The following is a 25,234-nucleotide window of genomic DNA, read 5'->3' as shown; positions in this document are numbered from 1 at the left end:
TTAACAGTATCTATTCTTCCAATCCAAGGGCATGGAATCTTTCCATTTCTTTGTGTCATCTTCAATTTCTTTCATTATAGTTTTCAAAGTACACTTCTTTCACATCTTTAGTTAGGTTTCCTCCTAGATATCTTATTATTTTTGGTGCAATTGGAGATGGGATTGTTTTCTTAATTTCTCTTTTTGCTGCTTCATTACTAGTATATAGAAATGCATCAGGTTTCCATACATTGATTTTGTATCTTCAAGTTTACTGAATTCTTTTATGAGTTCTTGCAGTTTTTTGGTGGAATCTATCAGGTTTTCTATGTATAGTAGCAAATCATCTGCAGATAGTGAACATTTTACTCTTCTTACCTTTGGATGTCTTTTATTTCTTTTTGTTGTCTGATTGCTGAGTCTAGGCCTTCCAATACTACGTTGAATAAAAGTGATGAGGGTGCTCATATCTCTCTTGCCATGACCTTATGGGGAAAACTCAGCTTTTCCCCATTAAGGATAATGTTAGCTGCAGGCTTTTCATATATGGTCTTTAATATGTTGAGGCATGTTCACGCTATCATTACTTTTTTGAGGGTTTTTATCATGAATGGATGCTGAAATTTGTCAATTTTTTTATCTGTTGAAATATGGTTTCCATCCTATCTCTTATTTATGTGATGTAGCATGTTGATTGATTTGTGAATATTGAACCACACTTGCATCCCAGGAAAAATTCCCACTTGATCATGGTGAATAATTTTTAATGTATTTTTGGATTCAGTTTGCTAGTATTTTGTTGAGGATTTTTGCATCTATGTTCATCAGAGATGTTGGCCTGTATTCTCTTTTTTTTATGGTGTCTTTATCTACTTCTGGTATCAGGCTAATTCTAGCCTCATAGAAAGAATTTGGTAATTTTCCTTCTTTTTTTTATTTTTTGCAATAGTTTGAGAAGAATATGTATTAACTTTTATTAAAATGTTTGGTATAATTTGCCTGTGAATTCATCTAGTCCTGGACTTTTGTTTATTGGGAGTTCTTTGATTACTGATTCAATTTCCTTGCTGGTTATTGGTCTGCTCAAGTTTTCTATTTCTACCTGTTTCATTTTTGCAGTTTATATCTTCCTAGAAATTTATCAGTTTCTTCTAGGTTGTCTAATTTGTTGGCATTAATTTTTATTAATATTCTTTTATAATTGCATATGTGTGGTGTTGGTTTTTATTTCTCTTAATTTGTGATTTTATTTATTTCAATCTTTTCTCTTTTTCTCTTGATAATTCTATCTAGAGGTTTATATATATTTTTTTTTATTTTGTTCAAGCCAGCTCCTGGCTTGATTGATCTGTTCTATTATTCTTTTTTAGATTCAGTATAATTTATTTCTGCTCTAATCTTTATTATTTCCTTCCTCTTTCTGGTTTTAGGTTTTGTTTGTGTTTCTTTTTCTAGCTCCTTTACTTGTAATCTTACATTGTTTATTTGAGACTTTTCTTGCTTATTGAAGTAAGCCTATATTGCTATAAACTTTCCTCTTAGAACTGCTTTTACTGCATCTCAAAGTTTTGGAGCATTGTGTTTTCATTTTTATTTGTTTCCATATACATTTTTATTACTCCTTTTATTTCCTGGTTGAACCAAGCTATTGTTTTTTTTTTTTTTTAAGATTTTATTTATTTATTTGAGAGAGAGAATGAGAGAGAGAGCATGAGAGGGGGGAGGGTCAGAGAGAGAGGCAGACTCCCTGCTGAGCAGGGAGCCTGACATGGGACTCGATCCCAGGACTCCAGGATCATGACCTGAGCCGAAGGCAGTCGCTTAACCAACTGAGCCACCCAGGTGCCCTAAGCTATTGTTTCTTAGCTTGCTATTTAACTTCCATATGTTTGTGGCCTTTCCAGGTTTTTTTTTTTTTTTTTTTTTCTTGTGGTTGACTTCTAGTTCCATAACACTGTGGTCAGAAAAGGTACATGGTGTAACTCTGATCTTGAATTTGTTGAGGATTATTTTGTGGCCTAATATGTGATCTCTTCTGGAAAATGTTCCATGTGCACTTGAAAAGAATGTGTATTCTGCTGTTATAGGATGGGATGTTCTGAGTATATTGATTAGATACATCTTGTCCAATATGTCATTCAAAGTCATTATTTTCTTTGTGGGATTTTTTATTTAAATTCTAGTTAGTTAACATATAGTGTAATATTGTTTTCAGGAGTAAAATTCAGTGATTCATCACTTACATATAATACCCGGTGCTCAACACATATGCCCTCCTTAATACCCATGATACATTTAGCTCATCCCCAGCCCACCTCCACTCCATCAACCCTCAGTTTGTTCTCTATATTTAAGGGTCTGTTATGGTTTGCTTTCCTCTCTTTTTTTCCTCTTCCCTATTTTCATCTGTTTGTTTCTTAAATTCTACACATGACTGAAATCATATGATTTGTCTTTCTCTGCCATATTTCACTTAGCATAATACAGTCTAGCTTCATCCACATCATTGCTGATGGCAATATTTCATTCTTTATGATGGCTGAGTAATATTCCAGTGTATACATATACCACATCTTCTTTATCCATTCGTAAGTCAATGGGCATTTGGGCTCTATCCATAACTTGGCTATTGTTGATGATGTTGCTATGAACATTGGGGTGCATGTGTAAATACCTGGTAGTGAAATTGCTGGTCATACAGTAGTCCTATTTTTAACATTTTTGAAGAAACCCCATACTGCTTTGCAGAGTGGAAAGCCATTATTTTCTTACTGATCTGTTTGGATGATCTGTTCATTGATGTAAGTGGGTTGTTATGGTACCCTACTGTTATTGTATTACTATCACTTACCTCCTTCATGATTTTTATTAAGTGCTTCAAGTATTTAGGGGCTTCCATTTTGAGTGCATAAATATTTACAATTTTTATCTTCTTGTTGGATTGTCCCCTTAATGATTATGCAGTGTCCTTCTTTGTCTCCTGTTACAGTCATTGTTTTAAAGTCAATTTTGTCTGATGGAAGTATTGTTACTATATGATTCTGTTGGCATCCATCCACAAGACAGATGTTTCTCCATCCTCTTACTTTCAATATTCATGTGTTCTTAAGTCTAAAATGAATCTCTTACAGGCAGCATATAGAATTTTTTTATCTAGTCTGTCACCCTATGTCTTTTGATTGGAGCATTTCATCCATTTACATTCAAAGTAATTATTTTTTTATTATGTTATGTTAATCACCATACATCACATCATTAGTTTTTGAAGTACTGTTCCATGATTCATTGTTTGCGTATAACACCCAGTACTCCATGCAGAACATGCCCTCTTTAATACCCATCACCAGGCTAACCCATCCTCCCACCACCCTCCCCTCTACAACCCTCAGTTTGTTTTTCAGAGTTCATTGTCTCTCATGGTTCATCTACCCCTCTGATTCCCCCCCTTCATTCTTCCCCTCCTGCTATCTTCTTCTTCTTTTATTTTTTTTAAACATATAATGTATTATTTGTTTCAGAGGTACAGATCTGTGATTCAACAGTCTTTCACAATTCACAATGCTCATCATAGCACATACCCACCCCAATGTCTATCACCCAGCCACCCCATCCCTCCCAACCTCCACCACTCCAGCAACCCTCAGTTTGTTTCCTGAGATTAAGAATTCCTCATATCAGTGAGGTCATATGATACATGTATTTCTTTGATTGACTTATTTCGCTCAGCATAACACCCTCCAGTTCCATCCACGTCATTGCAAATGGCAAGATCTCATTCCTTTTGATGGCTGCATAATATTCTATTGCATATATACACCACTTCTTTTTTATCCATTCATATGTCGATGGAAATCTTGGCTCTTTCCACAGTTTGGCTATTGTGGACATTGCTGCTATAAACATTAGGGTGCATGTACCCCTTCGGATCCCTACATTTGTATCTTTGGGGTAAATACCCAGTAGTACAATTGCTGGGTTGTAGGGTGGCTCTATTTTCAACTTTTTGAGGAACAGACATACTGTTTTCCAGAGTGGCTGCACCAGCTTGCATTCCCACCAACAGCGTAGGAGGGTTCCCCTTTCTCCGCATCTCCACCAACATCTGTCATTTCCTGACTTGTTAATTTTAGTCATTCTGACTGGTGAGAGGTGGTATCTCATTGAGGTTTTGATTTGGATTTCCCTGATGCCAAGTGATGTTGAGCACTTTTTCATGTGTCTGTTGGCCATTTGGATGTCTTCTTTGGAAAAATGTCTGTTCATGTCTTCTGCCCATCTCTGGATTGGATCATTTGTTCTTTGGATGTTGAGTTTGATAAGTTCTTTATAGATTTTGGATACTAGCCTTTTATCTGATATGTCATTTGCAAATACCTTCTCCCATTCTGTCAGTTGTCTTGGTTTTGTTGACTGTTTCTTTTGCTGTGCAAAAGCTTTTTATCTTGATGAAGTCCCAATTGTTCATTTTTGCCCTTGCTTCTAGGAAGAAGTTGCTGCGGCTGAGGTCGAAGAGGTTGCTGCCTGTGTTCTCCTTTAGGATTTTGATGGACTCCTGTCTCACATTGAGGTCTTTCATCCATTTGGAGCCAATTTGTGTGTGTGGTGTATGGAAATCGTCCAGTTTCATTCTTCTGCATGTGGCTGTCCAATTTTCCCAACACCATTTGTTGAAGAAACTGTCTTTTTTCCTTTGGACATTCTTTTCTGCTTTGTCAAAGATGAGTTGACCATAGAGTTGAGGGTTCATTTCTGGATTGTCTATTCTGTTCCATTGATCTATGTGTCTGTTTTTGTGCCAGTACCATACTGTCTTGATAATGACAGCTTTGTAATAGAGCTTGAAATCCGGAATTGTGATGTCACCAGCTTTGCTTTTCTTTTTCAACATTCCTCTGGCTATTCAGGGTCTGTTCTAGTTCCAAACAAATTTTAGGATTATTTGTTCCATTTCTTTGAAAAAAGTGGATGGTATTTTGATGGGGATTGCATTGAATGTATAGATTGCTCTAGGTAGCATTGACATCTTCACAATATTTGTTCTTCCAATCCATGAGCATGGAAAGTTTTTCCATTTCTTTGTATTTTCTTCAATTTCTTTCATGAGTATTTTATAGTTTTCTGAGTACAGATTTTTTGTCTCTTTGGTTAGATTTATTCCCAGGTATCTTATGGTTTTGGGTGCAATTGTAAATGGGATCGACTCCTTAATTTTTCTTTCTTCTGTCTTGTTGTTGGTGTATAGGAATGCCACTGATTTCTATGCGTTGATTTTAAATCCTGCCACTTTACTGAATTCCTGTATGAGTTCTAGCAGTTTTGGGGTGGAGTCTTTTGGGTTTTCCACATAAAGTATCCTATCATCTGCAAAGAGTGAGAGTTTGACTTCTTCTCTGCCAATTTGGATGCCTTTGATTTCTTTTTGTTCTCTGATTGCTGTGGCTAGGACTTCTAATACTATGTTGAATAGCAGTGGTGATAGTGACATCCCTGCTGTGCTCCTGACCTTAGGGGGAAAGCTCTCAGTTTTTGTTTGAGAATATCATTGAGAATGATATTCGCTGTAGGTTTTTCATAGATGGCTTTTATGATATTGAGGTATGTACCCTCTATGCCTATACTCTAAAGAGTTTTGACCAACAAAGGATGCTGTACTTTGTCAAATACCTTTTCTGCATCTATGGAGAGGATCATATGTTTCTTGTTCTTTTCTCAATGTATTGTATCACATTGATTGATTTGTGGATGTTGAACCAACCTTGCAGCCCAGGGATAAATCCCACTTGGTCATGGTGAATAATCCTTTTAATGTACTGTTGGATCCTATTGGCTAGTATTTTGCTGAGAATTTTTGCATCCATGTTCATCAAGGATATTGGTCTGTAATTCTTTTTGATGGGGTCTTTGGTTTGGGGATCAAGGTAACAGTGGCCTCATAAAACGAGTTTGGAAGTTTTCCTTCCATTTCTATTTTTTGGAACAGTTTCAGAAGAATAGGTATTAATTCTTCTTTAAATGTTTGGTAGAATTCCCCTGGGAAGCCATGTGGCCCTGGGCTTTTGTTTTTTGGGAGATTTTTGATGACTGCTTCAATTTCATTAGTGGTTATAGGTCTGTTCAGGTTTTCTATTTCCTCCTGATTCAGTTTTGGTAGTTGATACATCTCTAGGAATGCATCCATTTCTTCCAGGTTATCTAATTTGCTGGCATAGAGTTGCTCATAATATGTTCTTATAATTGTATTTCTTTGGTGTTGGTTGTGATCTCTCCTCTTTCATTCCTCATTTTGTTGATTTGGGTCATTTCTCTTTTCTTTTTGATAAGTCTGGCCAGGGGTTTATCAATCTTGTTAATTCTTTCAAAGAACCAGCTCCTAGTTTCGTTGATCTGTTCTACTGTTCTTTTGGTTTCTATTTCATTGATTTCTGCTCTGATCTTTCTTATTTCTCTTCTCCTGCTGGGTTTAGGCTTTATTTGCTGTTCTTTCTCCAGCTCTTTAGATGTAGGGTTAGGTTGTGTATTTGAGACCTTTCTTGTTTCTTGAGAAAGGCTTGTATTGCTATTTACTTTCCTCTTAGGACTGCCTTTGCTGTATCCCAACGATTTTGAACAGTTGTGTTTTCATTTTCATTTGTTTCCATGATTTTTTAAAATTCTTCTTTATTTCCTGGTTGACCCATTCATTCTTTAGTAGGATGCTCTTTAGCCTCCAGGTATTTGAGTTCTTTCCGACTTTCCTCTTGTGATTGAGTTCTAGTTTCAAAGCATTGTGACCTGATAATAAGCAGGGAATGATTCCAATCTTTTGGTACCGGTTGAGATCTGATTTATGACCTAGGATGTGATCTTTGGGCACTAGAGATGAATGTGTATTCTGTTGCTTTGGGATGGAATGTTCTGAATATATTTGTATAGTCCATTTGGTCCAGTGTGTCATTTAAAGTCTTTATTTCCTTGTTGATCTTTTGCTTAGATGATCTGTCCATTTCAGTAAGGGAGGTGTTAAAGTCCCCCACTATTATTGTATTGTTGTCAATATGTTTCTTTGCTTTTGGTATTAATTGCCTTATATAATTGGCTGCTCTCATGTTAGCATGGTAAAAGGTTTTCCACCCCATCACTTTCAATCTGGAGGTGTCTTTGAGTCTAAGATGAGTCCCTTGCAGACAGCATATTGATGGGTCTTTTTTTTTAATCCAATCTGATAGCCTGTGTCTTTTGATTGGGGCATTAAACCCATTTACATTCAGGGTAACTATTGAAAGATATGAATTTAGTGCCATTGTATTGCCTGTAAGGTGACTGTTACTGTATATTGTCTCTGTTCCTTTCTGGTCTATGTTGCTTTTAGGCTCTCTCTTTGCTTAGAGGACCCTTTCAATATTTCTTGTAGGGCTCATTTTGTGTTTGCAAATTCCTTCAGTTTTTGTTTGTCCTGGAAGCTTTTGATCTCTCCTTCTATTATCAATGACAGTCTAGCTTGATATAGTATTCTTGGCTGCATATTTTTCTTATTTAGGGCTTTGAATATATCATGCCAGTCCTTTCTGGCCTGCCAGGTCTCTGTGGATAGATCTGTTGCCAATCTAATATTTCTACCATTGTAGGTTACATATCTCTTTTCCCAAGCTGCTTTCAGGATTTTCTCTTTGTCTCTGAGACTCATAAGTTTTACTATTAGGTGGCTTGGTGTTGACTTATTTTTATTGATTTTGAGAGGGTTTCTTTGTGCCTCCTGGATTTTGATGCCTGTTTCCTTCTCCAGATTAGGGAAGTTCTCTGCTATAATTTGCTCCAATATACTTTCTGGCCCTCTTTCTCTTTCTTCTTTTTCTGGGATCCCAATTATCTAATATTGTTTTGTCTTATGGTATCAGTTATCTCTTGAATTCTGCCCTTGTGGTCCAATAGTTGTTTATCTCTCTTTTTCTCAGCTTGTTTTATTTTCATCATTTGGTCTTCTGTATCACTCTCTTTTGCCTCATTTATCCTAGCAGTTAGAGCCTCCATTTTTTATTGCACCTCATTAATAGCCTTTTTGATTTCGACTTGGTTAGATTTTAGTTCTTTTATTTCTCCAGAAAGAGTTTCTCTATTATCTTCCACACTTTTTTCAAGCCCAGCTAGTATCTTTAAAATAGTCATTCTGAACTCTAGTTCTGACATCTTACTAATGTCCATATTGGTTAGGTCCCTGGCAGTTGGTACTGCCTCTTGTTCTTTTTTTGAGGTGATTTTTTCTGTCTTGTCTTTTTGTCCAGAGGAGAATAAATGAATGAGAGAACAATATGCTAACAGGGTAACAACAACCCCAGAAAAAATATACACTAATCAAATCAGAAGAGACCTGAAACCTGGGAAAAGAAAAGAAAGGGAAAGAAAGAAAAAAGAAAAAAAAAAGAAAAAGATAAAGATAAAAAAAGAATATGATCAAACATGATCAGGGTGGTGCCACACACTAGATTTTGGGTGTATTTTGTTCTGTTAGCAGAAATTGCCTCCAAAAATTTTAAAGAAAGAAAAGCTTATATATGTACAAAAATAAGGGTAAATACAGTGGAGGGATAGAATATGACTGTAAAGATGAAAATTTTAAAACGTTTTATAAAAGGAATTGATAATATAAGAAGTTGGTTGAAAAAAGAAAGAAGAGGATTAAAAAAAAAAAGGGAGAGAATGTGATCAAGCAGGAGAGTAGAACAAAGCCATACACTAGAGATTTAGGGTATATTTTGGTCTGTTAGAAGAAACTGTATCCCAAAATCTTAAAGAGAGAACAATATATATATATATATATATATATATATATATACCAAAAATAAGGTTAACTACTATGAAGGGATAGAATATGACTCTAAAAATGAAAAATAAAAATGTTTTTTTAAAAAAGGAATTGCTAAAATGTTGGTTGAAAAAGGGAAAAAGAAAAATTAAAAAAAAAAAGAAGAAAGGTAAAACAAAAGAAAACAAAACTTTGAAAGACTAAAGAATCATGGTAAAAAAGCCATGAATTCTATGTGCAGTAGTCCTCTAGCGCTGGAGTTCTGCCGTTCTCATTGATCAGTAAACTTGGTCTTGGCTGGATGTTCTTGCTGATCTTCTGGGGGAGGGGCCTGTTTCCGTGATTCCCAAGTGTCTTTGTCCGAGGCAGAATTGCCCTGCCCTTGCTGGGTCAGGCTAAGTAATCACTTGGGTTTGCTCTTGGCAGCTTTTCTTCCCTGAAAGCTTTCTGTACAACTTTGGAGGATAAGTGTGAAAATGGCAGCCTCCCAATCTCTGCCCCAGAGGAGCTGAGAACTCGGGGCCACACTCCTCAGTGTGTCCCCAGAGAAAAGCAGTCAATCACTCCCATCTCCCCGGTCTTCGGCTGCACTCCGTGCTCACTCAGCCTGTGACCAAGCTTTTCTATCTCTGGCACATGACCCCATGTGGAGTCTCCAAACCCAGCAGATCACTGCAGTGTGCTCCTGTGCCACTCCTCCCGGGAGAGGATGGGGAGTCTCCCCAGATCTGCTGCTTGTTGGGTCCCTGCTGGAAGAGCAGTGGCCCGACTGTGCCATGGATCACAGTTTATGGCAACCCCGAGCTGAGATCCCACTCCTTGGCTCCATCTCTGCAGCCAGCTTCCCTGCTCTGATACCTGGGAGCTCTGCCGCACTCAGGCACCGCTGGTCTTTCTGTGACCCCGAGGTTCCTGAGACCATGCTGTCCCCGAGAGAGCTCCACCCCCCACTTAGTCACTTGAGCGACGTCCCTCAGTGGAGCAGACTTCTAAAAGTTCTGATTTTGTGCTCCGCTGTTATATCACTTGCCAGAAGCGGCCGATGGAGGCCCCCTCCCCCGCTGTCTATCCTCCCGAATATCGCCTTGGATTCATTTCTCTGCACGTCCTACTTTCCAGAAAGTGGTCGCTTTTCTGTTCAGAGAGTTGCTATTCTTTTCTTCGATCTCCTGTTGAGTTTGTAGGTATTCAGAATGGTTTGATCCCTATCCAGCTGAATTCCTGGGACCAGACGAAATCCAAGTCTCCTACTCCTCCACCATCTTGCTCTGCCCCCCCAAAGTAATTATTGATAGATACATATTTATTGTCATTTTAGTATTTGTTTTGTGGTTGTTTCTGACACTTTGCTTTTATCTTTTCTTTCTGTCTTTTAAGTTTTGCTGATTTTTTTAAAGATTTATTTATTTATTTATTTATTTATTTGAGAGAGAGAGTGAGAGCACACACAAGTTGGGGAGGTACAGAGGGAAAGAACCCTCAATCAGACTCCCTGGTGAGTGTGGAGTCCAACATAGGGTTTGATCCCACAACACATGAGATCATGACCTTAGCTGAAACCAAGAGTTGAATGCTTAACTGACTGAGCCACCCATGCGTCCTTTGCTGATTTCTTTTAGGAAGATATTTGGATTTATTTCTCATTCTTCTTTGTATATTTCTTATTGGTTTTGATATATAGTTGCCACTGGGTTGGTATATAACCTTTTCTGCATGTAGTAGTTGCTATATTGATGAACTTTTAAGTGTGTATCCATTCTTACTCTTTCCCAATGATTTAGATATTTGGTGACATTTTTTACATCCTTTTATCTTGTAAATTCCTTGACTGATTTTTTTTTTTAAGACAGAGGTGGGGGTAGAGGGTGAGGGAGAGAGAGAATCTTAAGCAGGCTCCACACCCAGTGTGGAACCCAACATGGGGCTCAATCACACAACCTTAAGATCATGACCTGATCTAAAATCAAGAGTCAGACACTTAACCCACTGAGCCACCCAGGCACTTTTAACATAAATATTCACTTTTACTGCTTTTGTGTTTCCTATCTTCATACTGTCACTTTTGGTCTCTCTTTTGCTTTCACAGAGTCCCCTTCAATATTTCTTGCAGGGCTGGTTTAGTGGTTAAAACCTCCTTTACATTTTGTTTGTTTGGGAAGTTCTTTATCTCTCCTTCTATTCTGAATGATAGCCTTGCTGGATAAAGTATTCTTGGCTGCAGATTTTTCTCATTCAGTACTTTGACTATATTGTGCCACTCTCCTCTGGCTTAGAAAGTTTCTGCTGAAAAATCCCCTGTTAGCCCTATGGGTTTTCCCTTGTATATTGCTGTCTTCTTTTGTCTTGCTGTTTTAAAAATTGTCTCTTTATTACTGTATTTTGTTAATTTAGTTACAATATATTTTGGTGGGTGTCTGTTCTTGTGGATTTTCATGGAGGTTCTCTGTTCCTCCTGGAGATATATATAAATTTCTTTCCCCAGATTAGGGAATTTTTCAACTATTATCTCTTCAAATAAATTCTCTGCCCCCTTTCCTGCCATTTCTTCTGGGACTCCTTTAATATGATTGTTATTATATTTGATGGAGTCACTGAGTTCCCGAAGTCTATTCTCTTTCTGCACAGATAGTTCTCTTTTCTCTTTTGTCCAGCTTGATTACTTCCCATTACTCTGTCTTCTAGGTCATTGGTTTGTTCCTCTACTTCTTTTAGTGTACTGTTCAGTCCATCAAGCACATTTCTGATTTAGCTTATTGATACCTTTATCTCTGCTATGCTGTTCCTTATCTCTGTGTTAAAATTCTCACTCATGTCTTCCATTCTTTCCTCAAGTCCAGAAAGTACCCTTATGATTAATGCTTTAAATTCTCTATCAGGCATGTTACTAATATCTGTTTCACTTAGATCTCTGGCCATTCCATCCTGTTCTTTCATTTGGGATGTATTTATTTCTCTGTGTCCTCATATTGTCTGCCTTTCTGTGTCTGTTTCTGTATGTTAGAAAAGTCAGCTATGTCTTATGCTCTTGTAAGTAGTGATGTTATGAAGAAGAGGTCCTGAACTGCCCTGCAATGCAGTGTCCCCTGTTCACCAGAACATAGCCTTTTAGGAGAGTATCCTAAATGTGTTGCTTACACACTACTGTTTTGTGTAAGTCAGTTTTCCTTTCAGTGTATTCATCTGCACTGACCATCTGCCTATTGTGGGCTGTACTTGCTATCTGTGCTGTTAGTGGGAACAAGTCAGGCCAGCACTGAGGGACTGTGTTCACTGAGGAATTTGGCAGCAGTGTGGCAGTGTTAGCAAAATTTGTACTGGACCACCAGTTCTATGCCAGATGCTCTGATGCATTGAGGCAGCTGGGGTCTGTGTACCAGGGAAGCCAGAGTAACAAGGTTGGGTACAGAGGTTGTCAATGGCTGGACAAGGCCAGGCACACAATGGTGACTGTGGGCCCATGGCTAGGCATAGTGCAGCAGATGGGTGCTTCACAATGGTTGGGTGAAGTGCATGGCAGCAGCAATGTACCTAGTGGCTGAGTATGGCATGCAGCAACATATTTCTATTTTAAATGTTTAAGTTTTTTAGCCCTAAATGTTCTTAGAACTCTATTTTTTCTTTTGTATGACAGAAATGAGTGAAGTAAAAGAAAAACAACACTTTAAAGGTTGATGAAATTTTAATCATATTTTATTACTTTAAGCTCAAATTTTAGAAGAAGAGTTTATTTATTTTCTTAAGAAATCTCTACATCCAATGTGGATCTTAAACTCACAACCTCAACATCAAGAGTTGTATATTCTACTGACTAAGCCAGCCAGGCAACCCCTAAGCTCAAATTTTAGACACTAAAACAGCTGTAACATTTTCAGATAGATTGACTTCATATGTGAAATGACTATATCCAATGAAGAGGTTTTAAAAAATGCAGATGACATAACTATTGCAATTGAAGACAATTATAACACTGATTAAACTAAGTTTGTTTCCCCCTTCGTTTAGGATCTTTTCTGAAAATTAATTGACTTATGGCTGGTAAACTGAAGATTGATTTGAATCTCTTTAGAAATATTCTATTTCACCATTTTTATTCCAAAGAAACATGAATGTTATCTATGATATGTCAGATTATAATATGTCAGCAGATCCCTGGAAATTTAGTAGTTACTTTTTTCTCTCCACCTTTTAAATAGTGTGAGATAGCAATGCATTCTCTCTTTAAGAGGAAAAAAAGCACAGACATTCTGACTTAATATCTATGAACTATTCAGAAATCTCTGAAGTTTAATATGGTAGACCTTTGATATATTTCTATGTGTCTCAGAACATAGAATTATAATATCAGAACAGTGTTTTACAAAGGAAAGTTAAAGCAATTATCATGATTTCACTGATATGAAGAATTTGAGAAACAAGAGAGACGATCATAGGGGAAGGGAGGGAAAAATGAAACAAGATGAAACCAGAGAGGGAGACAAACCATAAGAGACTTAATCTCAGGAAACAAACTGAAGGTTGCTGGAGGGGAGGGGGGTGGGAGGGATGGGGTGGCTGGGTGATGGACATTGGGGAGGGTATGTGCTATGGTGAGCACTATGAATTGTGTAAGACTGATGAATCACAGACCTGTACCCCTGAAACAAATAATACATTATATGTTAATTAAAAAAAGAAATTAAAAAAAAAGAAAAGAAAAAGCATTTTTAACTCTCCTCAAATTATGTTTTACCTTATGTTACTTGTAAATAAGTAGATATGAACATAAGGCCATATATAGATTACTGTATTTAGAATAGTCCCAAGGGGATCACATGGTCTCCAGACCTCTTAGTTAATACTATATCATGATATATAAAATTCCAAGTAGTACAAAGTCACATTCTGTTCTCTACTAGGTCTACACTCTTCTGTGTCTCCATAAAATCTTTTGAGAAGTCAAAGACTTATCTGTTAGAGTATCCACAGAAACCCAGCAGCAACCAATAATGCTGTTTATGATTTAGATTTTTATTTATATTTTTATCAAATTAGCTAAGTTTAAAGAGCAGGGTCTGTTGAAAATGGTACACATAAATTTGTTGGGGTTATGATTAGAGAAAGCTCTGGGACATAGGCTTTGGCCCTCATACCAAAGGCTAAAGTCAGGTGATTGTAACTATGAAATTTAAAAATTCAAAAAGCTTTCAAATGGAATGAGACAGGATGTTTTATTAAACTTGTCTTCTGAAAGAGAAATAATTAGATTCAGTTTGCTTGTTTCTTCTTTAACATAAAAAGAACATTTAATAGTCTTGGCAAAAGACTCAAGAGTATGGATACCATAATTTTATTATCTAATCAGAAGATTTTTATCAACCTGGGAACTGTATTTTAAAGGAGCATTAATATGCCCCTTCTTTTCACTACATCTATATCTTTGGGGTAAATACCTAGTAGCACAATTGCTGGGTCATAAGGTAGCTCTATTTTGAACATCTTGAGGAACCTCCATACTGTTTTCCAAAGTGGCTGTACCAGCTTGCATTCCCACCAACAGTGTAAAAGGGGTACATACACCCCAATGTTCATAGCAGCAATGTCCACAATAGCCAAACTGTGGAAGGAGCCAAGATGCCCTTCAAAAGAGGGATGGATAAAGAAGATGTGTACATATATACAATGGGACATTATTCAGCCATCAGAAAGGATGAATACCCACCTTTTGCACTGACATGGATGGAACTGGAGGGGATTATGCTAAGTGAAATAAGTCAAGCAGAGAAAGTCAATTATCATATGGTTTCACTTATTTGTGGAACATAAGGAATAGTGCAGAGGATCATAGGGGAAGAGAGGGAAAACTGAATGGGAAGAAATCAGAGAGGGAGACAAACCATAAGAGACTCTGGACTCTGGGAAACAAACCAAGGTTTCATAAGGGAAGGGGATGGGGAGATGGGATAGCCGGGTGATGGGTATTAAGGAGGGCACATGTTGTGATGAGCACTGGGTGTTATACACAACTAATGAATCGTTAAACACTACATCAAAAACTAATGATGCACTATATGTTGGCTAACTGAACATAATAAAAATAAATAAAATAAACTTAAAATAAAAAAAAATAAAGGAACATTAATAAATACCTTTAGCAAATTTGGGGGAAAATCTTATTCATAGATGTATTTTTATGTTTTTGTGACCTTACAAGGAATTTTCAGTACTGTGTACTATTTTGGACAATTCATTAACAGAAAAGAAAGCAGATTCAGGATGCAAAGCATTTCAAAATATGAAATGGGAACTGTGTAAAATAATTTGATTGCTTAAGGACAGCATTTATTTCCTCTAACAGCTTACATTCTTATTTGTGGTGTTTGGACTAAAATTGCACAGTTTATTAGTATCTACTCCATATCATAAAATCCATAATTATGTACTGTTTCAGAGTTATAGAGTTTCTTCTTGAACAATCAAAGTACCTTATCATCTGTGTTAGAAGAGATTATTTTGCTATGGCAAATTTTGATCTGCTATTTTTTGTTTGTTTTTAATCAAAGCACACACATGCGCTATGTCAAAAATATCATTAGTATGCCATATTAAGGTAATAGAAATTCATTTAAAGTGAAATAGTGTGCTCTTTGCACTTTAATAAGTTTCTTTGTTATACAACATAATAAAGGCCATATATGAAAACCCCACAGATATTATCATCCTCAATGGTGAAAAAATGTGTTTAATTAAAAAATGCCTATGGTTATTATCTCTACTGAAATGAAAAATAAATTCTAAAAATAATTCATATGAATTATAAAAATAATTTATATGTACTTAAATTAAATAAATAACATAAAATGAAGTGGCTGGTTACATACATATGTATACATATCTATATGTATATAAAAATAAAAGATCTTATCTATGCCTAAAGAAAATGAGTATTTTAAATTTCATAATAACTTTTGAAGTAGATATGATCACACAGTTCATATATTATAAACTGCTGCATATATACCTTCCACATAATTCTGTATTTTTACCTTTAAAAATTGTAAATACTCATATTAATATTAAATTCTCAGTGTCATTGTAGCTCCAATTGTTTGACTAACAAACACAATAAGTCCATTTATCCTGCAGGACTAAACAGGTATCACTTACAGGATTCAGGATCAGAGTTGCCATCCCCTTCAGTGCGGTTATTGGGTGCAGTATGATCAAAGTACTGCTCCTGAGGATAGCCAAGGGGCAGGGCATGGGATGTGCTGGGAATCCCCACATCATGGTCTCCCAGTCCACCATCACTGCTGTTTTCCTGAGATCCTTCTGGTAGGTGAAATGTGACATGCCGCTGGGACTGAAAGGAAGAATGAAAATTATAGGGTTTCAGTTCTGATCTGAATAATTGCCTAATGCATCCAATTTAGAAAATGTATTATTTCTGATATCTAGTGAAGTAACATTAACATGATCTTGAGTTGTAAAAACTGTCAGGCTTTTATGAAGAGTCAGCCTTGTGTTCAAACCTGCTTCACCTGGCAGTAGACTTGCTTTTATTATTTCTTGAAACAGGGTACATCCAAATACACAAAAGTCAGCTTATTCTAAAGTAAGAAGCTGTCAGCCTTTTTAGACATTTGAGCATATTGGAAATTCTGATCAGTATTCAAAAATGGATTTATCATTATTATTATTATTTATTTGACAATAATTCATTTTTTGAAAATAAGTATGGATAAATATAACAAAATTTTATTGCTATAGTTATAAGATTCTGGTGGGCTGAAACAGTAAATAATAGCACAAATGTATTCAATCATGTAGGTTTAGAAAATTAAAAGTACAAATAATCTTTTTCAAGAATTTTAGAGGCAAAATTCTGTATTGGAATTAAGTAATTAATTTCTTTGAAGATTTTATTTTATTTTATTTTAGAGAGACAGAGAGAGAGAGCATGAGCTGGAAGGAAAGAGGGAGAGAGAATCTCAAGCAGACTCAATTCTGAGTATGGAGCCCAACATGGGGTTCAATCTCATGATCCTGAGATCATTACCTGAGCTAAAACCAAGAGTTGGATGCTTAACTGATTGTGCCACCCAGGTGCCCCTGTATTAGAATTAATTTAAATAGATTCTACCCTCTACAAAATATAGTTGCATGGTATGGATAACAGTTAATGGTAATTATAAAAGCAAACTATACATATTTTATGGTAATTACAGCAGAATATATATGTCAAAATATGAAGATGAAGCATTTGTTTCCAAAACAAAAGATTCATGACACCTAGTGACGGTGTTAACTCCATTCAACCAGATGTAGTGGTACTTTTGTTTGCAACATTCCCATATGTAGTGGCTAATCTCCAAAGATAACCCTCTTAATGGACCTCATCTCTTAGTATTAAGACTCTTTTGTATTTCTCTACCACAGTGAATATAGGTAGGCCCTGAGTAACCAAACCTTGAAGTTTCCACCTTGTTCCATTGGAATACTCACTCTGGAGAAAATCAGCTGTATTGAAAGAAGTATGACTACTGGGAGACTTCCATACCATGAGGAAGCTCAAGCTGGCCATGTGGAAAGACTGCATAGAAAGAAAGTACAATACCCAGGAAGGCCTAAGTGTTCCAACTACTCTAGTTCAGGTGCCAGATATGTATGTGAAGAATTCATTCTGGACATTACAGCTTATGGCCTTATATGAGCCATCCCAGCCATCTCCAGACATTTGAACCACCCCAGAGGCACCAGTCATTGTGGAGCAGAAATAATCTCTTCTGTGAATGACCCAAATTCCTGACCTAAAAAATATAAAGTATAATTGGTTTTTGCTTTATGCTCCAAAGTTTAGGGACAGTTTGCTATATAACAATAGATCAACACAAATAACTAACTACTAGGAGTATGAAAGATACAATTTAGAGATAATTATTTAAGAAATTTAGACATAATAAAATCACATGCAATTAGATACTAAGAATTTTCATGGTAGAATTAGTATACTTTCATAAATTTAGTTTTGGCTGTCAGTCACTTTTTTCAAATGGAGATATGAAAACATTTGAAGACCATTACTATAGAATGAATGTTTGTGTGCCCTGAAAACTCATATATTGAAACCTAATACCCAAGATGGTTGTATTTGGAAGTGGGGCTTTTAGGAGATGATTAGATCATGAGGGTGGGGCCCTCATATATGAGGTTACTGTCCTCATTAAAGCAGCCCCAGGGAAGTTCAAAGATGGTGGAGTAGTAGGGGAACCCTGAAGTTGCTTCGTCCTTCAAATACAACTAAATCAATCTTCAACTATTTTGAACAACTCGGAAGAAAATTGGAGGAGAACAGAAAAAATTTGCACATTTGGAATGAGAGAATTCGGCAGAGGCGAGGTATGGAACCCTGAATTGGGGGACTGGGAAGCCATTCAGCAGGGAAGAGGAAGACGTTTGGTTCCCAAAGTAATATCAGGGATGCGATGGTGTGCACACTGAGTAATGACTAGAGAAATAAAAGACACTAGAGAATGCCTTAATGTAGAAATAAAAGAACTAAAATATAATCAGTTTGAAATTAAAAATGCAATTACTGAGAGGCAGTCAAAAATGGAGGCTCTAACAGTGAAGATAAATGAGGCAGTAGAGTCAACCAATATGGAAGACAAAATGATGGAAAGTAAGGAAAGTAAGAGAGCTGAGAAAAGGAGAGAAAAACAACTACTGGATCATGAGGGGAGACTCTGAGAAATCAATGATACCATAAAGTGCAACAATATTCAAATAATAGGAGTTCCAGAAGATGAAGAAAACAAAGGGGGGCAGAAGGTATATTGGAACAAATTATAGTTGAGAACTTCCCTAATCTGGGGGAGGAAACAAGCATTCAAGTTCAGGAGGCACAGAGAACTCCCCTCAAAATCAATAAAATTAGGACAACACCCTGACATATAATAGTGAAGCTTGTAAATTCCAGAGAAAAAGAGAAAATCCTGAAAGCAGCTCAGGACAGGAGGTCCTTAAACTACAAGGATAGAAACAGAAGGCTGGCAGCAGACCTATCCACAGAGACCCAGCTGGCCAGAAAGGGCTGACATAACAAAATTCAAGGTGTTAAATGAGAAAAATATGCAGGCAAGAATACTTTATCCAGCAAGGCTGTCATTCAGAATGGAAGGAGAGATAAAGAACTTGCAAGACAAAGAGAAACTAAAAGAATTTGTGATCACTAAGCCATCCCTGCAAAAAATATTAAAGTGGATCTTTGAGTGAAGAGAGACAAAAAGTAGCAAAGACCATAAAGGAACAGAGACAATCTACAGAAACAGACATTACAGGTAATACAACAGCACAAAATTCATATCTTTCAATAGTTACTCTGAATGTAAATGGGTTAAAAGCTCTAATCAAAAGACACAGGTATCAGATTAGATTAAAAGAAAAACAAAAAAACAAGACCCACTGATATGCTGTCTACCAGAGATTCATTTTAGATCCAAATACAACTACAGATTGAAAATGAGGGGATGGAGAACCATTTATCATGCAAATAGGCATTAAAAGAAAGCTGAGGTAGCAATCCTTATAACAGATAAATTAGATTTTAAACCCAAGACTAATAAGAGATGAAGAGGGGAACTATGTCATAATTAAAGGGTCTATCCAGCAAGAAGAACTAACAATTGTAAATATTTATGCCCCTTACATGAGAGCAGCTAGTTAAATAAACCAATTAATAACAAAAATTAAAGAAATGCATTGATAATGATACTCAGGGTATTGGACAGATCATTTAAGCAGAAGATCAAGGAAACAAAGGCTTTGAATGACACACTGGACCAGATGGGATTCACAGATATATTCAGAGCATTTCATCCTAAAACAACAGAATACACTTTCTTCTTGAGTGCACATGGAACATTCTCCAGAATAGATCACACATTGGACCACAAATCAGGTCTCAACTGGTACCAAAAAACTGGGATTATACTCAGCATAGTTTCAGACCACTGCATAGTTTCAGACCACAATGCTTTAAAACTTGAACTCAATAACAAAAGAAAATTTGGAAAGAACACAAATACATGGAAGTTAAAGAACATCTTACTAAAGAATGAATAGGTCAACCAGGAAACTAAAAAAAATTAAAAAAATCATAGAAGCAAATGAAAATGAAAACAGAACAGTTCAGAATCTTTTGGAGGCAGCAACGGTGGTCCTAAGAGGGAAGTATATAGCAATATAAACTATTATCATGAAACAAAAAAAGTCTCAAATATACAAGTTAACATTACACCTAAAGGAGCTGGAGAAAGTATAGTAAATGAAATCTAGATCCAACAGGAGAAGAGAAATAAAAAAGACTAGAGCAGAAAACAATGAATTAGAAACCAACCAACCAAACAAACAAACAAAATAAACAGTAGAACAGATCAATGAAACAAGAAGGTGGTTCTTTGAAAGAATTAGTAAGATTGATAAATTCCTAGTCAGACTTATCAAAAAGAAAAGAGAAAGGACCCAAAGAAATAAAATCACAAATGAAAGAGGAGAGATCACAACCAACACTGAAGAAATGGAAATATTATGAGCAAAATGCCAACAAGTTTGGGAATCTGGAAGAAATGGATGCATTCCTAGAAACATATAACTGAACCAGGAAGAAATAGAAAACCTGAACAGACCATAACCAGCAAGGAAATTGAAGCAGTAATAAAAAATCTCCCAACAAACAAGAGTCCAAGCCTTCATGGCATCCCAGCAGAATTCTAGAAACATTTAAGGAAGAATTAATACCTATACTTCTGAAACTGTTTCAAAAAATAGAAATAGAAGGAAAACGTGTAAGCCCATTTTATGAGGCCAGCATTACCTTGATTGCAAAACCAGGCAAAGACCCCAGCAAAAAGGAGAATTACAGACCAATACCCCTCATGAACATGGATTCAAAATTCTCACCAAGATACTAGCCAGTAGGATCCAACAGTACATTAAAAGGATTATTCACCACAACCAAGTGGGATTTATTACTGGGCTGCAAGGGTGGCTCAAAATTTGTGAATCAATCAATGTAAAACACTATATTAATAAAAGAAAGGACAAGAAATATATGATCCTCTCATTTGGTGCAGGAAAAGCGTTTGACAAAATACAGCATCCTCTCTTGATTAAAACTCTTCGCAGTGTAGGGATAGAGGAAATATACCTCAATATCATAAAAGCCATATACAAAAAGCCCACAGCAAATATTATTCTCAATGGGGAAAATTGAGAGCTTTCCCCTTAAAGTTAGGAACACCACAGGGATGTTCAATCTCACCACTGTTGTTCAACATATTACTAGAAGTCCAAGCCTCAGCAATCAGACAACAAAAAGAAATAAAACACATTCAAACTGACAAAGAACTCAAACTCTCACTCTTCACAGATGGCATGATACTTTATGTGGAAAACCCAAAAGACTCCACCCCAAAATGACTAGATCTCATATAGCAATTCAACAATGTAGCAGGATATAAAATCAATGCACAAAAATCAGTTGCATTTCTATACACTAAACAATGAGACAGAAGAAAGATAAATTAAAGAATCAATCCCATTTACAACTGCACCAATAACCATAAGATACCTAGGAATAAACCTAGCCAAAAAGGCAAAGGATCTGTACTGTGAAAACTATAGAATACTTATGAAAGACATTTAGGAGGACACTATGAGATGGAAAAGGATTCCATGCCCATGGATTGGAAGAACAAATATTGTTACAATGTCTCTGCTATCCAGAGAAATCCACACATTCAGTGCAATCATTATCAAAATTGCATCAACATTTTTCACAGAGCTGGAATAAATAATCCTAATATCAGTATGGAAACAGAAAAGACCCTGAATAGCCAGGGGAATGTTGAAAAAGAAAAGTGTAGCTGGTGGCATCACAATTCCAGACTTTAAGCTCTACTACAAAGCTGTAATCATCAAGACAGTATGGTACTGGCACTAAAACAGACACATAGATCAATGGAACAGAATAGAGAGCCCAGAAATGGACCCTCAACTCTATGGTCAACTAATCTTCGACAAAGCAGGAAAGAATGTCCAATGGAAACAAAACAAAACAAAACAAAACAATCTCTTCAAAAAATGGTGTTGGGAAAATTAGACAGCCACATGCAGAAGAATGAAACTGAACCATTTCCTTATACCACACACAAAAATAGACTCAAAATGGATGAAAGACCTCAATGTGAGACAGGAATCCATCAAAATCCTCGAGGGGAACACAGGCAGCAATCTGTTCGACCTCATCCACAGCAACTTCTTCCTAGAAACATCACCAAAGGCAAGGGAAGAAAGGGCAAAAATGAACTATTGGGACTTCATCGAGATAAAAATCTTTGGCAGAGCAAAGGAAACAGTCAACAAAACCAAAAGATAACTGACAGAATGGGAGAAGATATTTGCAAATGACATATCAGATAAAGGGCTAGTATCCAAAATCTATAAAGAAATTATCAGACTCAACACCCAAAGATCAAATAATCCAATCAAGAAATGGGCAGAAGACATGAACAGACATTTCTGCAAAGGAGACATCCAAATGGCCAACAGACACATGAAAACATGCTCCACATCACTCGGCATCAGGGAAATCCAAATCAAAACCTCAATGAGATACCACCTTACACCAGTTAGGATGAAAAAAAAAAAAAAAAGACAGAAAACAAATGTTGGTGAGGATGTGGAGAAAAGGAAACCCTCCTACACTTTTGGTGAGAACAGCCACTCTGGAAAACAGTATGGAGGTTCCTCAAGTCATTAAAAATAGAGCTACCCTATGACCCAGCAATTGCAGTACTAGATATTTACCCAATGGATACAAACGTGATCTGAAGGGGCACCTGCATCCTAATGTTTATAGCAGCAATATCCACAGTAGCCAAACTATGGAAAGAGTCCAGATGTCCACTGACAGATGAATGGATAAAGATGTGGTACACACACACACACACACACACACACACACACACACACTGGAATAGGACTCAGAGATCAGAAATTGAAATCTTACCATTTGCAATGACATGACATGTCATAAAGCATATTATGTTAAGCAAACGAAGTCAATCAGAGAAAGACAATTATCATATGACTTCACTCATATGGAATTTAAGAAACAAAACAGAGGCTAATAGGGGAAGGGAGGGAAAAGTAAAATAAGATGAAAGCAGAGAGGAAGACAAACTATTAGAGACTCTTAACTATAAGGAACACCCTGAGGTTTGCTGGAGGGGAGGTGGGTGGGTGGATGGGGTAACTGGGTGATGGACTTTGGGGAGGGCACATGATATGATAAGCACTGGCTATTATGTGCAACTGATGAATCCCTGAACTCTATCTCTGAAACTAATAATATAGTGTATGCTAATTAATTTAATTTAAATATAATTAAATTGAATAAAAAGTAGCCCCAAAGATCTCCCTGTCCCCTTCTTCCAAATTGAGCACACAGTGAGCAAATTTTGTCAGTCTAATAATGCTGAATTTGACTGTTGTCTCTCAAAGAAACCATAAGCTCATAATTATAGGTTAAATCTCCTTTAATTCTAAAATTATTTATAGTTGTTCATATAAATCATTGTATATAAATTAAAATATAAACATAAAAATATAAACACAAACTTTTTTAAAATGTAAGGTCTGTAACATTAACATTTTAAAATGCCTGACACATTTTATTTAGACATTTGTCTATAATTAGCTTTTATATATAATTTAACTATTTTTCCTATGTTTGCTTTAATGATTCTTACTTGAGTTTGCATTTTTCAATTTGTGACACTTCCAGATAGAACAGAACATAAAATAATTATACAAAATTAACTGTTTATGGATCCTTTGTGTAAATTTTGGAACTAGGGTATAACTCATTTGTCTTTTATTTTTTAATTGATGAATCCTATGATGGCACTTTTCTGCTCAGATTCATAATATAGAGGTATTCAAAATAGATAATATTCTTATCTTATTTAGAAAATTAACTATTTCATGAAAATTACTCCCTAAGTCTCTCAAAGAGAAGAATAATTTCATTTTTCATGTTGAAAATGATTACTGTGAGATATAAAAGAGCTATTACATTAATGACCATGTCATAACTTGTTCATCTGCAGCCCTCCAAGGAAGCAATGGAATACAAGTTAAAACAATCTAGTGACTGTAATGGTGACTTTATGAGGTGGAAATAAATCCTGGATTATTCATGAATAAATGTATGTACTGAATGGCTAGTTATTTTCCTACCAGTAAGAGAAAAATTCACAAGATGCTTTTCCTTATAATCTACATGCCTTGTTTTTAGAGCAAATCAATCAAAATAACAGAATGTATGAATGCTTAGAAATAATACTGGTGTCACCTAGATGAATCATTTATAGGCAAACTATCAAATTTCCAACATTCTTGTGTCCATTATACCTAATGAAGGTGTAATTCCATACCAAACATCAGGTGAATATTATTACATTTCCATAATATAAGTAGCATTTTATAAAGGTGAATCTAGCAGCAGAGAAGCTGAATGCATATAGGCCAGCCTGTGAATCTCATTATGGAACATTTGAGTATCCATTTGAGTATTGTGTTCTAGAGGGCTCACTAGAATTACCTGTCAAAGTTTTCAAACTAATCATATAACCTTGCACTTACCTAAACTTCAATTCTAATACACTCTAACCCAGCCTATTCTAGATTCATTGCCATTGCAAGTAACACTGCTTAGAAAGGGTAATCATAGGTAGGGTTATTTTTTAAGGATTACTATATGGAGGTTTGTTTTTAATTAATACATAAAACATTATTGTTATCATACTTTCAAGCATATTTTAAACTTCTGATTTACCATATTTTATAATAATCAGTAGCTTCATGCTGGATTTCAGAGGTTGTCTGCATTTTCACATGGTTACTGTCTCTTAGAAAAATAATTTATAAGAGTCTCTTAATCTTAGGAAACAAACTGAGGGTTGCTGGAGGAGAGGGGGTGGGGGTATGGTGTGGCTGGGTGATGGACATTGGGGAAGGTATGTGTTGTGGTGAGTGCTAGGTGTTGTGTAAGACTGATGAATCACAGATATGTACCCCTGGAACAAATCATACATTATATGTCAATTTTTTATTATGTTATATTAGTCACCATACAGTACATCATTAGTTTTTGATGTAGTGTTCCATGATTCATTGTTTGTGCATAACACCCAGTGCTCCATGCAGAACGTGCCCTCCTCAATACCCATCACCAGGCTAACCCATCCCTCCCCCTCCCCTCTAAAACCCTCAGTTTGTTTCTCAGAGTCCATAGTCTCTCATGTTAATTAAAAAAAATAAATAATAATTTATAATTATTCAAATATCTTAAAATGTGAACATATTTTAGAAACTCAATTTGAAATTTTCATGTGCATTATATGGCCAGCATACATATCCCACTTGTAACTTATA

The 25,234-nt window shown here is 36.1% G+C and overlaps 1 protein-coding gene across 4 annotated transcripts in view; it reads right to left on the bottom strand.

Annotated features, from left to right (window-relative positions):
- PCDH11X (protocadherin 11 X-linked) overlaps window positions 1-25,234 on the bottom strand; it is a 583,424-nt gene that overhangs the window by 150,098 nt on the left and 408,092 nt on the right. For 3 of the 4 annotated variants that reach the window (XM_064574318.1, XM_045880211.3, XM_064574319.1), the window contains exon 5: window positions 15,902-16,097. In XM_064574318.1, coding sequence (XP_064430388.1) covers window positions 15,902-16,097 — 196 coding nt within the window. Of the gene's footprint in view, window positions 1-15,901; window positions 16,098-25,234 lie in introns of those variants that run through there. The other variant, XM_064574323.1, reaches the window with a different exon arrangement.

This window comes from Mirounga angustirostris, unplaced genomic scaffold, assembly GCF_029215605.1.
Source record: "Mirounga angustirostris isolate CCGP_5_RB_7025 unplaced genomic scaffold, mMirAng1.0.hap1 SCAF_11, whole genome shotgun sequence".
Classification (NCBI taxonomy): Eukaryota; Metazoa; Chordata; class Mammalia; order Carnivora; family Phocidae; genus Mirounga; species Mirounga angustirostris.
Note: the sequence above shows the minus strand (reverse complement) of the source record. Positions and strands in the feature narration are given on the sequence as shown.